This window comes from Lepus europaeus, chromosome 13 (genome assembly GCF_033115175.1).
Source record: "Lepus europaeus isolate LE1 chromosome 13, mLepTim1.pri, whole genome shotgun sequence".
NCBI classification, from domain to species: domain Eukaryota; kingdom Metazoa; phylum Chordata; class Mammalia; order Lagomorpha; family Leporidae; genus Lepus; species Lepus europaeus.
Window position 1 is genome coordinate 35,676,842 of NC_084839.1, and position 15,471 is coordinate 35,692,312.

The following is a 15,471-nucleotide window of genomic DNA, read 5'->3' on the forward strand; positions in this document are numbered from 1 at the left end:
GCTGCTATAAAAATTAACCAACTCTTCTAATTTTTATTATAAAAACATATTTCATATAAAAAATTTACTAAATTAAATAATCAAAACAAACAAACTTTGCTTAACGATTTGATCAAAGTGTTTAAAAATGAAGAGATTATCAGGTTAAAATATACTTTTAAAAAAAGAAGCAAAAAATATAATGTATACCTTTATATCTCTATGCATTTTTCCTTTACTGTGAAGGTAATATAATCCCTAGAGTTAAAAAAAAATTAACAAGATTTTATCAGCAGCACACATCGGAATTTTTACACAATCAAGTGATAACATTCTCTTTTTTCCTTATCAAAGCTCTATTTATAATTATTAACTTATTGTAAGCAAATACTCTTAAAGACAACAGAATCAAGAAAATGAGGAAGGCAAATAAAACTCAGTTGGAGGAAGATTTTTCTGAGACAAGTAATTCTCAATAAACTCTGCAAAAAGTTCAAAACAACTTTAAAAAGCATATATCCAATTAGTATTAGAGTGAGTTTCAATTCTCACAATAATGTTTAACTTTCCAGCCTTTCTTTGACATAAGGAGAAAAATGAAAATACACAATAACAAACCCACAGTGCTTGAAATTCAGCTGTTATTATCATATTTAGACTTTAAAATCTCTGTAATCTGAACTTATTACAAATTTTAAAATGTATTAAAAATCTCCAGTAGTCTATCAATATAGATTATTTAATCTGTACTTTATTTAACAGGTAATATACAATAATTAAACATTTAGCTCAACAAAGAATGTTACTTGTTAAATATGTATTTGATTTACCTGTAGTGTTTCTCTGCTAACATACGCAATCTGTAGTTCTGATAGAGGTCCAGTTACTATAAGAGAAGAAGGTTCATATCAATAAAATTAGTCAATGATTACTTTTTAAGTGACAAAGTTTTACCAATCTCATGAATCAACAAACTTAATGTTCCTACACAATTCTACTAAAACAAAAGCTCCACGAGGGCACAGTTTTTATTTCTTTTCTTTTTTAAAAATTTATTTGACAGGTAGAGTTATAAACAGTGAGAGAGAGAGACAGAGATAAAGGTCCTCCCTCCGTTGGTTCACCCCCCAAATGGCTGCTACGGCAGGAGCTACACCGATCCGAAGCCAGGAGCCAGGAGCTTCTTCCCAGTCTCCCATGCGGGTGCAGGGGCCCAAGCACTTAGGCCATCCCCCACTGCCCTCTCAGACCACAGCAGAGAGCTGGATTGGAAGAGGAGCAACTGGGACTAGAACCCGGTGCCCATATGGGATGCCAGCACTGCAGGTGGAGGATTAACCAAGTGAGCCACGGCACCGGTCCTATTTCTTTTCATCTAACATGCTCATGGTTGTATCTACAGTGTTTGCAACAGTGGCTAGGACAGGCACTTGGTGCAGCAGTTTAAGATGCCAGCATGCTATATCGGAGTGCTGGGTTCAAGTCTGGCCACTGTGCTTCTCATCCAGCTTCCTGTTAATGTGCACCCTAGGAGGGAGATGATGGCTTAAGTAGTTGGGTCCCTGCCACCCATATGTGACACCCAGATGGAGTTGCAGGCTCCAGGCTTCAGCCTGGCCCCTCTGGCTGTTGCATGTATACGGGGAATAAACTAGCAGATGCAAGATCTCTTTCTCTCAGCCTTTCTAATAACACGGAAATAAATAAATAAAAGAGAACATAACCCACTGCTCATGAGCAAGCTAACCATTCAAAGATGAAAAAAAAGTACAGTGCCTGCCAAAGAAAAGCTGCTCAGCACACCTAAAAGAAAACCTGTAGAAGTGAAATGGACACTATGAGAAACAATGACTTGACCAGCCCCTGTCCTGACTGCCAAGGAACTACTTACTATTTTATTCCCTTGAGTATTTTTTTTTGTTCTACTTAATTCCATTGGTTGAACTCTTTAATTAACACACAGTTATTCTTAGTCATTTAAATTTAACTGAAAACTGATCCCTGTTAAATATAAGAGTGGGAATAAGAGAGGGGGAAGATGCACAGTTTGGCACATGCTCACTCGGACTTACCCCAATGGTAGAGCTAGAAACATGTCAGGGGATTCCAATTCAGTCCCATTAAGGTGGCATGAACCAATGTCATCTTACTAGTCAAAATGATCAGTTTAAGTTCATAATTGATCATAATGACAGGATTAAGTATCAAAGGGATCACATAAACAAGACTAGTATCTGCTAATAATAACGGGCCATCAAAGAAGGAGGTACCTTTCTCTGAAAGGAGGAGAGAACTTCCACTTTGACTATGGCCCAGTCAAAATAATGTCGGAGTTTGTGGTCTCAAGAGGCTTCTATAGCCTTGGCAGCTCATGACAAGAGCCTCAGGTGATTACTGACGTCATAAATAAGAGTGTCAATTGTTAAATCAACAACAGGAGTCCCTGTGCACCTGCTCCCCATGTAGGATCTCTGTCCTTAATGTGTTGCACTATGCGAATTAACGGTGAAACTACTACTCAAACAGTACTTTATACTTTGTGTATCTGTGTGGGTGCAAACTTGAAATCTTTACTTAGTATATACTAAGTTGATCTTCTGTATATAAAGGTAATTGAAAATGAATCTTGATGAAGAATGGGATGGGAGAGGGAATGGGAGATGGGATGGCTCTGGGTGGGAGGAAGGATATGGGGGGAAAAGCCGCTATAATCCAAAAGTTGTACTTTGGAAATTTATATTTATTAAAGAAAAGTTAAAAAAAAAAGATGCTCAACAAATGATTACAAAATGAATGGCTGAAATATTTACTGAAATTAATTATATTTTTATTCTTCTACCTTACTAATCCAACATCATTTCCTAAATGCTAGAAGAAAGAATCCAAGGGGCTTAGCTAATTTCTATTAAAATTTTTAAAGATATATAACATATATTAAGGTCAATTTTCAATCAGTATTTTTCCCTAGAAGTATTAGCTCTTTTTTTTTTTTTTTTTTTCTGACAGGCAGAGTGGACAGTGAGAGAGAGAGAAACAGAGAGAAAGGTCTTCCTTTGCCGTTGGTTCACCCTCCAATGGCCGCTGCAGCTGGCACACTGCACTGATCCGAAGGCAGGAGCCAGGTGCTTCTCCTGGTCTCCCATACGAGTGCAGGGCCCAAGCACTTGGGCCATCCTCCACTGCACTCCCGGGCCACAGCAGAGAGCTGGCCTGGAAGAGGGGCAACCAGGAGCTCTGTAGTTTTAAAATTAATGTTTGAGGGTATTTCAAAGAGTTTCTAGAAAAATGGAATTAAATAGCAAGTTCATATTGGTGTGAAAGATTTTTAAATCTATGCATAGTTTTTTCATAACATGCGTTTCCCATGAACTTTTTGAAGACCCAGGTAAGTTCATTATAAAAAAGAAATCCCAATCAAAAGTACAATTTGGAAAGTAAAGATATTTTCCTTATCTAGAATGCTTATTATCTTCAATAATAAGCAATATCAAAAATTTGGTCTGTAATCTATCCAATGATATTATGCAGATGTTTGATGAAACACACTCGACTTACAATGGGGTCTGTCTTCATAAACCCATGGTTAAACTGAAAATACACTAAGTCAAAAATGCATAGCATACATCTAACCTACTGAACACGACAGCAGAGCAGCACAGTGCACTGTAGAATCTCGGCTGTTTAACCTTGCGACTGCATGACTGGGAGCTGCAGCTCATTACCACTGCCCGCTGTGCTGCATTATCTGTACCCTAGGAAAAGGCCAAAAATTCAAAATTCAATGCAAGGTTCCCACCGAATGTGTATTGTTTTCATACCATCACCAAATCAAAAAACTCTGGTAGTAAGTGTATGTATTGCACACACACACAGATATTAATATCTGTGTACCTCTGAAGTCATGTTGAAATTTAATCTCCAGTGCAATAGCAGTAAGAGATAGGGACTTGGGGAAATTAAGTCACAAGGGTTTCTCCTTTATGAATGGCACTAAAAGCAATGCTCAACTCTTTTTTCCCTTCTAACTCTTCTGACACATGAGGATACGTACATGGTGCCATCTATGAGAAATATGTCTTGGCTAGACACTGAGTCTGCTAGCACCTTGATCTTGGACTTCCTAACATTCAGAGATGTGAGAAATAAACTACCCAGTCTAGGGGACCAGCATTATGGTGTCATGGGTTAAGCTGCTACCAGTGACACCAGCATCTCTTCTGAGCGCCAGTTCCACTCCTGGCTGAGCCACTTCTGATCCAGCTCCCTACTAATGTACCTGAGAAAGCAGCAGAAGACAGCCCAAGTACTTGGACCCCTGCCACCCATGTGGGAGACCCATATGGAGTTTCAGGCTCTTGGCTTTCACCTGGCCCAGTGCTGGCCATTGCAGCCGTTTGGAGGAGTGAACCAGTGGATGGAAGATCTCGATCTCTCCCTCTCTGTATCTCTACCTTTTAAATAAGTAAATCTTTGAAAAAAATAAATTGGCCAATATTAGGCATTCTAACAGCACAAATCTATCTGCTATGGAAAACATTTATGTAGTTTATCTTTTTTCTTATCAAATCAGAATACAGAAAAACATTAGGTGGCAGACTATTCTAGAAATTGAATTAATTAAATTCAAATGATAGAATCCTCTGTTAGAGGGTACTCTTAATAGCTTTGTATGCATGTTTAGTTTAGAGTACTTGTGGTATTTTACAATCATGGAAGAGAGAAATTTATTTCATTCAGAAACTTTTGAGGACATGACTAGGTTGAAATATCTGAAGATAAATATAACAAATTTCTGTGGCTTCTAAATCTACTGTCACTCAGTAAGAAGCCTCCTTGAGATTTCTGCTACAACATGATATACAAGATAACCTGAAAACCCTGAAAAGAAGGCCTAGGGGAAAGTTGTGTAAATAACCTTTCAAATGCCTAGCTAAGCTCCCGGTTAAGACAATGTGAGCGATTAATAACTATCTCTTGGGGAAGGCCAATTTTAAGAAGCTAGGGTTCTTTGTTCCATATCCTATGTGGACACAGAAGACAGGTCCCAGGTCTGCAGAAGAAAAGTCAAAGGCCCACATCAAACTAGGACCCTCAAGGGGCTAAAGTGTTATTTAAAAGAATACATAAGCAGAAGACATGACCAATGGTTTGGGATCTGGACAGGGAGGAAAATGTCTCTTCTTTGAATCTGTCACCACAGGCCTATTCACTCAGGTTTAAGATTCAAACTGGGAACAATGAGTTCACTGAGGACTCAGAAAAAACACAATTGGGAGGATATATACTCAAAGTTCATATGGAAATCTCACTGAAAAGCCCCATGATGATCTCAAAATCCACCATTACAAAACAGGTGAGAAAATAATTCACCATAAATAATGTAACAAAATTTGGAAATCTGTTGAAGGACAATATTAAATAGAAAAAAGTGTACAGTGAAAAATAGAGAAAAATACATTTTATTTTTATTAGAATAATAAAAGGTTCTAATGTTAGTTGCTCAAAAAGCAGAAAAAGTTTGGAGGAAAAAGAGGAGAGAAAGAGCTTGTGAAAAAAATGTAAATTCAAAATATGCCTCTCCCACCATGGCAGTTAAAAATATGTCCATAAATTCTTTGGTACCTCTTATTTAGGGGTAAATTCCCTTCTTGAGTGTGGGCTGGACTTAAGTGAGTTGCTTTCAAAGAACAGAATACAGCCAAAGTGACAGTATGCAACTTAGGAGATGACAATCACAAAAGGCTCTATAGTTTCCTGCTTGCTTTCTCCGGATCACTTGCTCTGTGGGCAGCTGGCTGCCACACCATGAAGAACTCAAGTTGTCCTACACAGATCCACATAGCGAGAAACTGAGATCTCCTGCCAACAGCCATACAGGAACTGAATGAAGCCTCTCAGTCAACATTAAGTGAACCACACAGAAAGTAAATTCTGCAGCCTGAGTCAGGCTTGCAGATGACTTGCAACCCAGGCTGAGAGCCTGTTTGCTGCTTGATGACAGACCACGCGTTATAAAGTCATCCAACCAAGTCGTTTTCAAACTCCTGACCCTCACAACTTCAGAGATAATAAATGTTGTTGTTTTAAGTTGCCAAATTCTGCAGTCAGTTATTACATACCAACAGATAACTAATACATTTCCCCTTTATAAGAAGACTTAAATGTCAGTGTCATAGCATAGCAGGTAAAGCTGCTGCCTGCAATGCCGGCATTCAGGTTTGTGTCTGAGCTGCTCCTCTTCTGATCCAGCTCCCTGCTAATGGCCTGGGAAAAGCAATGGAGGATGGCCCAAGTACTTGGGCCTCTGCAACCCCCATGGGAGACCTGGACGAAGCTCCTGGCTTCAGCCTCATCCAACCCTTGCCATTGTGGTCATCTGGGTAATGAATCAGTAGATGGAAGAGTGTTCTCTTTCTGTAACTCTGATTTTCAAGTAAATAAATAAATCTTTTTAAAAAACCCACAAAACTTTAAAAAATCATATGAAGTACAGAGTAGTAAGAGTAGTAAAATAAAATGTCAAAATTAATTTAAGGACACTTTAAATAAGTAAAAAATAATAGGAAATATGGGCCTTAATCACACCAAAGGGAGGTTATTTACAAATTTTGCATAACAGATCAAAATATGACTTTTTAACATCTGTAAAAACAAAACCTGCAAAAGCACCAATAACCTAGGATATTACTCTGTTCCCCATATAATGACAAAGCCTGGGTGCAGCTAAAAGAGAGACACAGGTAAGATTTGTGGTTTTGAATAAGCATGTAAATCCCCAGCACAGAGGCTGGCACTGTGGCACAGCAGGTTAAGCCTGGGTGCTGGCATTCCACATAGGCGCTGGTTCATGTATTGGCTGCTCTACTTCTATCCAGCTCTCTGCTTATGGCCTAGGAAAGGAGTAGAGGATGGCTCAAGTGCTTGGGTCCCTGTACCCACCTGGGAGACCCAGAAGCAGCTCCTGGCTCTGGATTGGCCCAGCTCTGGTCATTGCGGCCATTTGGAGAGTGAACCAGCAGATTGAAGATCTTTCTCTCTGTCTTTCCCTCTTTCGGTCTGTAACTCTACCTCTCAAATAAATAATTAAAATCTTTTTAAAAATCCTCAGCATGCATTTTTCAAAGTAATAACTAGGCCGGTGCCATGGCTCACTAGGCTAATCCTCCGCCTGTGGTGCCGGCACTCCAGATTCTAGTCCTGGTTGGGGTGCCAGTTCTGTCCCGGTTGCTCCTCTTCCAGTCCAGCTCTCTTTTGTGGCCCGGGAAGGCAGTGGAGGATGGCCCAAGTGCTTGGGCCCTGTGCCTGCATGGGAGACCAGGAAGAAGCACCTGGCTTCTGGCTTCGGATTGGCGCAGTGTGCCGGTCGTGGCGACCATTTGGGGGGTGAACCAACAGAAGGAAGACCTTTCTGTCTCTCTCTCTCACTGTCTAACTCTGCCTGTCAAATAAAAATAATAATAATAATAATTAAACACAGGGCACCAAACAGCTGTAATTTCTGTCACTGACCCAGATCCCAATCAGCATAAACAATTATTAATAAAGTTATTATTTTTTTACTTTCTCCAGTTATTTAAAATGTAATGGTAACAATCATGACAATCTATTTCTGTAACTAAATTGGTTTTCTTCCTTCTTAGTGAAGACAGCAGAATCAGACACCAATCACAAATACCAGGTGGAATTAGTAAACAATCTGAGAAAAACTAGAAAAGTACATGCATTATAAAGTAAGATGTAAAAGAAAGAATGAAAACTTAAACGCAGGAAAGAAGAAATTGAGTTTAAGTGACACAGTGAACAGTTAATGTACATTTCAGTAAAATTCCAGAGCAATGACCAGAGAGATTGGGGGAAAAAAATAATCAGAGATACAGTAATTGATAACTGTCCAGATTTGATAAACAGTCAAATTCTCAGAGGTAGGTACTTTGAGTCCTATGTAGGCATAGTAAAAATAAGTCTATATTTAGACATTAGAAACATCACAAATGAAGAGAAAAACATGAAAAGCAATTAAACAGAAGGGACCAAAGCAATCACCTGCAAAGGACCAATAATCAGGTGGAGAGAAGGTCTCAATAACTACAGAAGTCAGAAGCCAATGGCACAAAATCTCCAAAATGCTGTAAGAAAATATTTATCAACCTGGAAAATATCATCTACACCCACTTAAAAATAAGGGGAAAACACTGAGCTTATCACCAAGAGTCTGCTGGAAAAATTTCAGCGAAAAGGAAATTAAATCAATAAGCAAAGGAAATAAGAGCTGAGAAATTAACCTAAATTTAGAAAATCTTTTTGAATTTATTATACATAGAAATTACAAGCCTTCAGAAATACTGTTTGTTTGGCAATGGAAAATAATGACAAATATCTCTCAAGTTTCAAGGAACCTTTGAAATAAAGATGCTACTATTAAAAACATTTCTCTAAAGAATAGCCAGACTTAAGAAAAAATATTACAATCAGGAAGGAAATTCTTTTATATAAAACAAAAATGTAGCTCTCCTTATCTAACCCCACGCCTCAAATACATATTTTCAGACCAACAAGATTACCCAGGTGTCATACCTTCATGTCACCATACTACTGTTTCATCTCTTAGAATATAGTTCTTCCTCGTCTTTCTACCAAAATCTAACTACTTTCAAAAAATTTTATTTACTTATTTGAGAAGCAGAGAGATACAGGAAGAAGGAATGTCTCTGGAGACCAGGAATTCAATACAGGCCTCCCACAAGTTGGCAGAACCAAATCATTTAAGCCATCACGGCCACTTCCTAGGGTCTACATTAACAGGAAGCTCATATTAGGAGCTGGGGCTGGAAGTTGAATGCTGACACTCTGATGTAGGACATGGGTATCCTAATTGGTATCTTAATGGCTAGGCCAAATGCTCATCTTATCCTATATTTTTAAGACCAACTTAAAGCTCACTTTCCTCATTTAGTTTTCTAAATTCCAGAAAACCCATCATTTCCTTTCTTTCTTTCTTTCTTTCTTTTTTTTTTTTTTTTTAAGGGAAAGGGTTTATTGGGAGACACCCAACAGACCAGAAGGAAGGGGCGAAGAAGGAAAGGAGGGAGAAAGAGAGTGTAAGAGAGAGATCAAGACAGAGAGATAGATAGAGAAAGAGAGCCACGTATTCAGGAACAGGTCCTTTTAAAACTTTGCCGCTCTTATTTCATCTATAGTCACTAGCACATTAATAGCTTATTATGTACTTCTTTATGTTAAGTAAAACCTATACTAAGACAATAACAGTGAAATGAATTGTAATTAGAAACAGTAAAATTTCAATCCAAATAGTCTTTCAACATCTGTTTTGTTATAATCAGTCCCCCAAATTACTTAACAGGATGTATACTAGAGAATATGAGCCCAAATTCTACAAGAAAGAGAAAATTTTTCCTATTTTCTTAGAAAATTAGTATCATGAATTATTTTTTATATGAATCAAAAATCACACCTCCAGCAAAAGAACAGGTTTCCCCTGTGATTGGCAGCAATAATCCATCAACAGAACCAGAACAGAAAAGGGAAAGAAAAGAAGTAAATTTCTAAAGCAAATTTTACTTTAGTCTCTATCATATCCTCCATTAGACCCCAATGAAAACTTGTTTCAATCATTTTTGAATTCCTCAAAGTTTAGTCCTAAGAGAATAAACATTTAACTGATGCTTCTTGAATATATTACAGCAAAATCAATCATTTTTGCATGAACACTAATCATGTATCATGTATAAAATTGTATAATTCTATTTGTTTAGTGTTAGCCTTCAGGGCCTTCACATTTCTACATGGTCTGAGTTTGAAATTTGGAACTAATTATGACATGTCTTCAGAATTAGTAAATCATTAACATAGCTTTCTTTCCTTAAGAAATGTTAATGTTTTAATACAGTAACCATTTGTATTTATATTTTATAGAATATCACTTTGGTCTTACCATGATAAATATCTTGTAAAGAACCACCTCCACAAAACTCCATACAAATCCAAAGTTTATCTCGCCTATTAAGAGAAAATAAGAATGCATTATATCTTTATGATTACAGCTGTTTGAAATAACAAGAATCTGAAGGTTGTGTGCTATAACTTTGAGAAGCTACATATATGCAACATACAATCTAGAAAAAGCTAACAATTCTCTATAAGTAACCAAATTGCTTAATATAACGTGTTACTGTAATTGAACCCAAGGTTTTAATACTTAAAATACATCATTTGAAGCTATCATCAATCACATTCAAATAATATTTCCCTTTAGTTAAAAACTTCCCTTCTACAGTTTATTCATCTATTCAAATTCATTACAAAAAATGGAAGGACACTTCCAAGTGTACTTCTCAACAAGAGACAAAATGCACATTACCCTCATGTAGATGGAACCAGCTTCTCCAAAATTATCTCACTCAATTGTCTCTAGAAAGCATTTCTCTCTCACACTCAAATTCTAAGATATTATCACTGCCTTTGGAGAAATAACTGGCAGAGATTTATACAGCTTATTTCTTTGCACATTCCTTTGTTCAATCACTCATTACTTCATCTCTTAAAATGGATGAGGAAATGTGCTATTCTAGGGAGACAAAGCTGGGATAGAAAGCCTCTAAACTTGGACTATGCCACTTTCATTACATCTCTCTCTATCTCACTACTGCCTTCACAGCACCTCAAGAACACCCAGCAAATGAATATTTGTTCTACAATTAAATGCAAAAATGACTGAAAGAATCAACAAATCAATTAGATCAGGGGTCAGTAAAATAAAGCCAGTGGGGCCAAATCTGACCTGCTTCCTCCTGATTTGGTATAGCCCTAGAAACTAGGAATGGCTTTTATAATTTAAAATGGCTGGGAAAATTAAAAGTATTTCTTGACATGTCACAATTACATGAAATTCAAACTTTAGTGCACATACAAAAGGTTTACTGGAACTCAGTTACATGCATTCCTTATGTACTGCCTATGGTTGCTTTTGCACTAAAACAGCAGAGTGGGCTAATTGTGACAGAGACTGTGTCATCCACAAAGCCTAAAACACTTTACGGCCCTTTATAGAAAAGATGTGCTGAACCTTGAATTAGATTCTAACTTGATTAATTCATAATTTAGACACATATAATATACTTTGAGAGTCCAGAGATGAAAATACATAGGAACATCAAGTTGAGGATTTAGGGAGGAGACTAACATCTAAACTGAGTCTTGAAGTTAAGGTAGGAATTTAACAGGGAAAGAGAGGGAAGGGATCGGTGCAAAAGAATGGAAATGTTTTTTTAAAATTTTTAAGTTGCAAGAATTTACTTATTAAGGCATATTCTTTGTTTTTCAAAATTCCAAGATTTGATCCAGATGTCTATACCTGATAAACAGAAAACTGTTAAATGCAAAGATGTAATGACTTTTCCACTGCAAAGTATAAGCAATTTATATTTGTTTTACCACAGTATATATTAGCCACTATATAGCAGAACAGAAATACTATTAACATAAATGAATATTCTAATAATGATATTCCATGTATCTACTTCTCCATTCCCCCAAATTATCTACAAATAGGACATCATCTGTACATCTGTGAAAACCATTCACTAAATTCACTAAGTTCTAGTTCAATAAAGCACACATTACAGCCTCATAACATAAAGACATTTTGCTGAAAACATAAGCCATCTTATTCAAGGTATCTACTAAATTTCTTGGCATCCCTTCTTTACAATATATATTTTATCATCATTTTTTTTCTTAAAAAGTCTAGTTTATTCTATAGTATTAAAAAATTGGCATGTAATTTTCAAATCTACACAAGAAAATACATGTGAACAAAAGTTAAAAGGATGATAAAATGCCTGAATATAATGATTTGTAAAACTTTCAGAACAAAAGTGCAAAAAAAAAATGGTAGCTACACCCTTCAAAGTAATTAATTAGTGAGAATTCCATTTGTTGTACCCTGCTTAGCTGTATACAGCCAAGAATGGAAACTTGAAAGAAGATTTCACATTTGAGAGATTGAGGGTTTAATGTGAGTTGAATGGGCTGCCTGAAGAGATAATGGCAGGAAATAAAGCTAGAATAGGCTGGGGTCACAATGTGAAACAATGCTTCTTTTGTGGACTCCTCAGTTTAGTTAATTTTCATCTGGATAGTCGCTAGTCTATCAGTGTCTCTCTTAAAATATGGCTGGAATCAAATACTACTCTGAGTGTTGCATGAACAGTGCATGAAAAAGCTAAGTGGCTGTTATCAGAACAGGAACATATACACAGTGGTGGTGGCAGGATTAGCCAGACCTAAGGAGTGACCCTACGTGGTTGGGTATATATGAAGCATGCAACAAGGGCAGATGCTCTATCACAGTGCAAAAGCCAGCTATCTTAAAGTTTGGAGTAGCAGGGTATCACAGTTCTAGAGGGTAAAGCTGAAGACTGTGAAGCTCAAAAGAAGAAACCTGAAGCCACCCAGAATCTACAATTCACATACAGTGAAACTGATGCCTAATAGCTGATGTGACAATTTCTGATTTATCTTTTTTTAAAGATTTATTTATTTATTTGAAAGGCAAAGTTATAAAGAGGCAGAGGCAGAGAGAAAGAAAGAGAGAAAGAGAGAGAGAAAGAGAGAGAGAGAGAGAGAGACATCTTCCATCAGCTGGTTCACTCCCTAACTGGCCACAACGGTGGGAGCTGCACCGGTTTGAAGCCAAGAGCCAGGAGCTTCTTTTAGGTCTCCCACACAGATGCAGAGGCCTAAGGACTTGGGCCATCTTCTACTGCTTTCCCAGGTCATAGAGAGAGCTGGATCAGAAACGGAGCAGCCGGAACTTGATGCTGGAACTGCAGGCGGCAGCTTTATCTGCTACGCCACAGTGCTGGCTCCTCAATAATTTTTAAGAGTGTCAAATAAAGGCTGGCGCCGCGGTTCACTTGGCTAATCCTCTGCCTGCGGCGCCGGTTCCCCGGGTTCTAGTCCTGGTTGGGACACCAGATTCTGTCCTGGTTGCTCCTCTTCCAGTCCAGCTCTCTGCTGTGGCCCGGGAGGGCAGTGGAGGATGGCCCAAGTGCTTGGGCCCTGCACCCGCATGGGAGACCAGGAGGAAGCACCTGGCTCCTGGCTTCGGATTGGTGCAGCGCGCTGGCCATAGCAGTCATTTGGGGGGGTGAACCAATGGAAGGAAGACCTTTGTCTCTCTCTGTCTCACTGTCTAACTCTGCCTGTCAAAAAAAAAAAAAAAAGAGTATCAAATAAAGGGGATTCTAAAACTAAAATATTTGGAAAACTGCTCTAAAATATTTTCACATTTGCCACCAGTGAGTCTTTCATGTAAAACAGCCACCCCAAGTGAATAAGAAACAGGCATCTGGCACTTCACACATTTTAAAAAACCCAGGTGAGTGACTGGGAGTCTACTTAGGAGCCCATGAAACAACAGTAACAGGTAAACTTTAGAGTAAAAGACCTAGAATAGAACACAATAAATGTAAGCTGAATTTTCCTGCTGTAATTTATCTGGTAGTATAATTACAAAGTCATCTTAAATTGCTCCTGGAACTCAACAAAGGTGTAGATAAACAAAATCATCTTTTTAAAGGAAAAACCAGCAGAAGAGACTTGAGATTGATTTGGCATGACTTCTTATGAAAATCATGTTCTTCAACATTCTTTTTCTAAATGTCCTCACTGGTAACCTGATTAATAATTTATTCTGTTTGTGGACATCAAATTTAACAGTCTCTATTTTCTAGAAATTATCGCTCCCTGTCCTTTGCAAATTGATCTTTAATCATTGGCACATTCTCTATTTGTCAAAAGATACTCATTGGCAGATGACAATCACATTTGCTAAATTTTCAGCATAATGAGATATAATTTACATAAATCTAAAAGCTTAAATTTATTTAAAGAGTCTAGCTGCTCTACAATTACCTTCTCACCTATCCTGTGCTTCAATTCCATCTTACTAATAAGCTTTGTTATCCTTTTCAGTCTTTTTAAAAAGATGTATTTATTTATTTGAAAGTCAGTTATATATATAGAGAGAGGGATGGAGGAAAAGAGAGGGAGGGAGAGAGGGAGGGAGGGAAATAGGGAGAGGGAGGGAGGGAGGGAGAAAAAGAGAGATAGATATTGAGAGAGAGCTCTTTCTTTCTGCTGTTTCACTCCCGGGATGGCTACAACAACCCAGGCTGGGCCAGGCTGAAGACAGAGCCAGGAGCTTCTTCTAGGTCTCCCACGTGGGTAGCAGGGTCTCAAACACTTGCCCATCTTCTGCTGCTTTCTCCAGGCCATTAGTAGGGAGCTAGATTGGAAGTGGAGCAGCTGGGACACGAATCGGCACCCGTGTGGGACGACAATGTCGTAGCTGGTGGCTTTATCTGCTATACCACAAGGCTGGCTTCTCTTTCATCTTAAAACTATGAACAAGAAACGAGATCTCTGCTTTCTTACACATCCCAATATTATACTACTCTGAAGCTGGTCTATTTATGCTTTGTCCTTCCCTTGCTTAATATATGATTTTCTACTTACACTATATGACTATCTAGGCAGAAAAAAAGCAGCACTATATATTAATACTTTTTAAGACACCTAAAATACTTTACTTTTATAACATCTGATTTAGTTAAAGTCTGATATTATCAAAAAAGCTTAGTCAGAGTCTATTAGAAAAATGACTTCCATCTGTTCCATGAATTTTTCTCTTGTGATAAATCTGCACTGGGTCATTCCAAGCCATCTGTCTAATAGGAAAGAACTTGAGTCAAAAAACCATTTTATGCATGCCAACAAAATTATGAAATCTTTGTCCCTAGATAACTGAATTAGAATAAAATTAGCTACTGAAGTAAATATTCAATGTTATCAATATTGATTTCCTGACCCAATGAATCCTTAGAATTCTTTTTTTCTTATTTTGTAAAATTATCTATTTTACTAGGAATAGAAAAATAGAAAAATAAAACATTACTATTTAAGCCTTTTGAGTTGATGTTACTAAACAAAATCCTAATACCTATTTCAATGATCTGAAAAATCTTTAATTTCTAAAACACACTTTTTAATCCTCCCATACTTTAAAAACATATCAGAGATTTAAACTTGTTTAATAAACTAAGTATAACTACTTATATATTATTCCTAAGTACAACATAATTTAAACAGGAAAATAAAATGCAACCAAGTTCACTAAGAATCAGCAACTCTATACAATTTCTAGAAACCAGAACACTAATGAACCCTCCCTGGGACAAGGCTGCTACCTCTGTTTCACATTGGAGTTCTCTGATCACAGGGCTTTGTTGCTGTTGTGTCACTGACTAAAGCACTTGGCAACAGCTACACCACATACTCAGCAAAGTCACTGAACTTCAACGTTAACCATCAATATGAAAGATAAACAGGTCAATCACTGCTAGATGTTTCAATAATGAATAATTTAATATGAACCAAAGTTTAAATGTTTTGGTTCATTTTTAAAGAGAC

At 37.4% G+C, this 15,471-nt stretch overlaps 1 protein-coding gene across 2 annotated transcripts in view; it reads right to left on the reverse strand.

Annotated features, from left to right (window-relative positions):
• MAP4K3 (mitogen-activated protein kinase kinase kinase kinase 3) overlaps window positions 1-15,471 on the reverse strand; it is a 206,656-nt gene that overhangs the window by 93,928 nt on the left and 97,257 nt on the right. For both annotated transcript variants that reach the window (XM_062209309.1, XM_062209310.1), the window contains exons 4-6: window positions 9,932-9,996; window positions 810-865; window positions 190-237 (exon numbers count right to left, since the gene is read on the reverse strand). In XM_062209309.1, coding sequence (XP_062065293.1) covers window positions 190-237; window positions 810-865; window positions 9,932-9,996 — 169 coding nt within the window. The remainder of the gene's footprint in view (window positions 1-189; window positions 238-809; window positions 866-9,931; window positions 9,997-15,471) is intronic.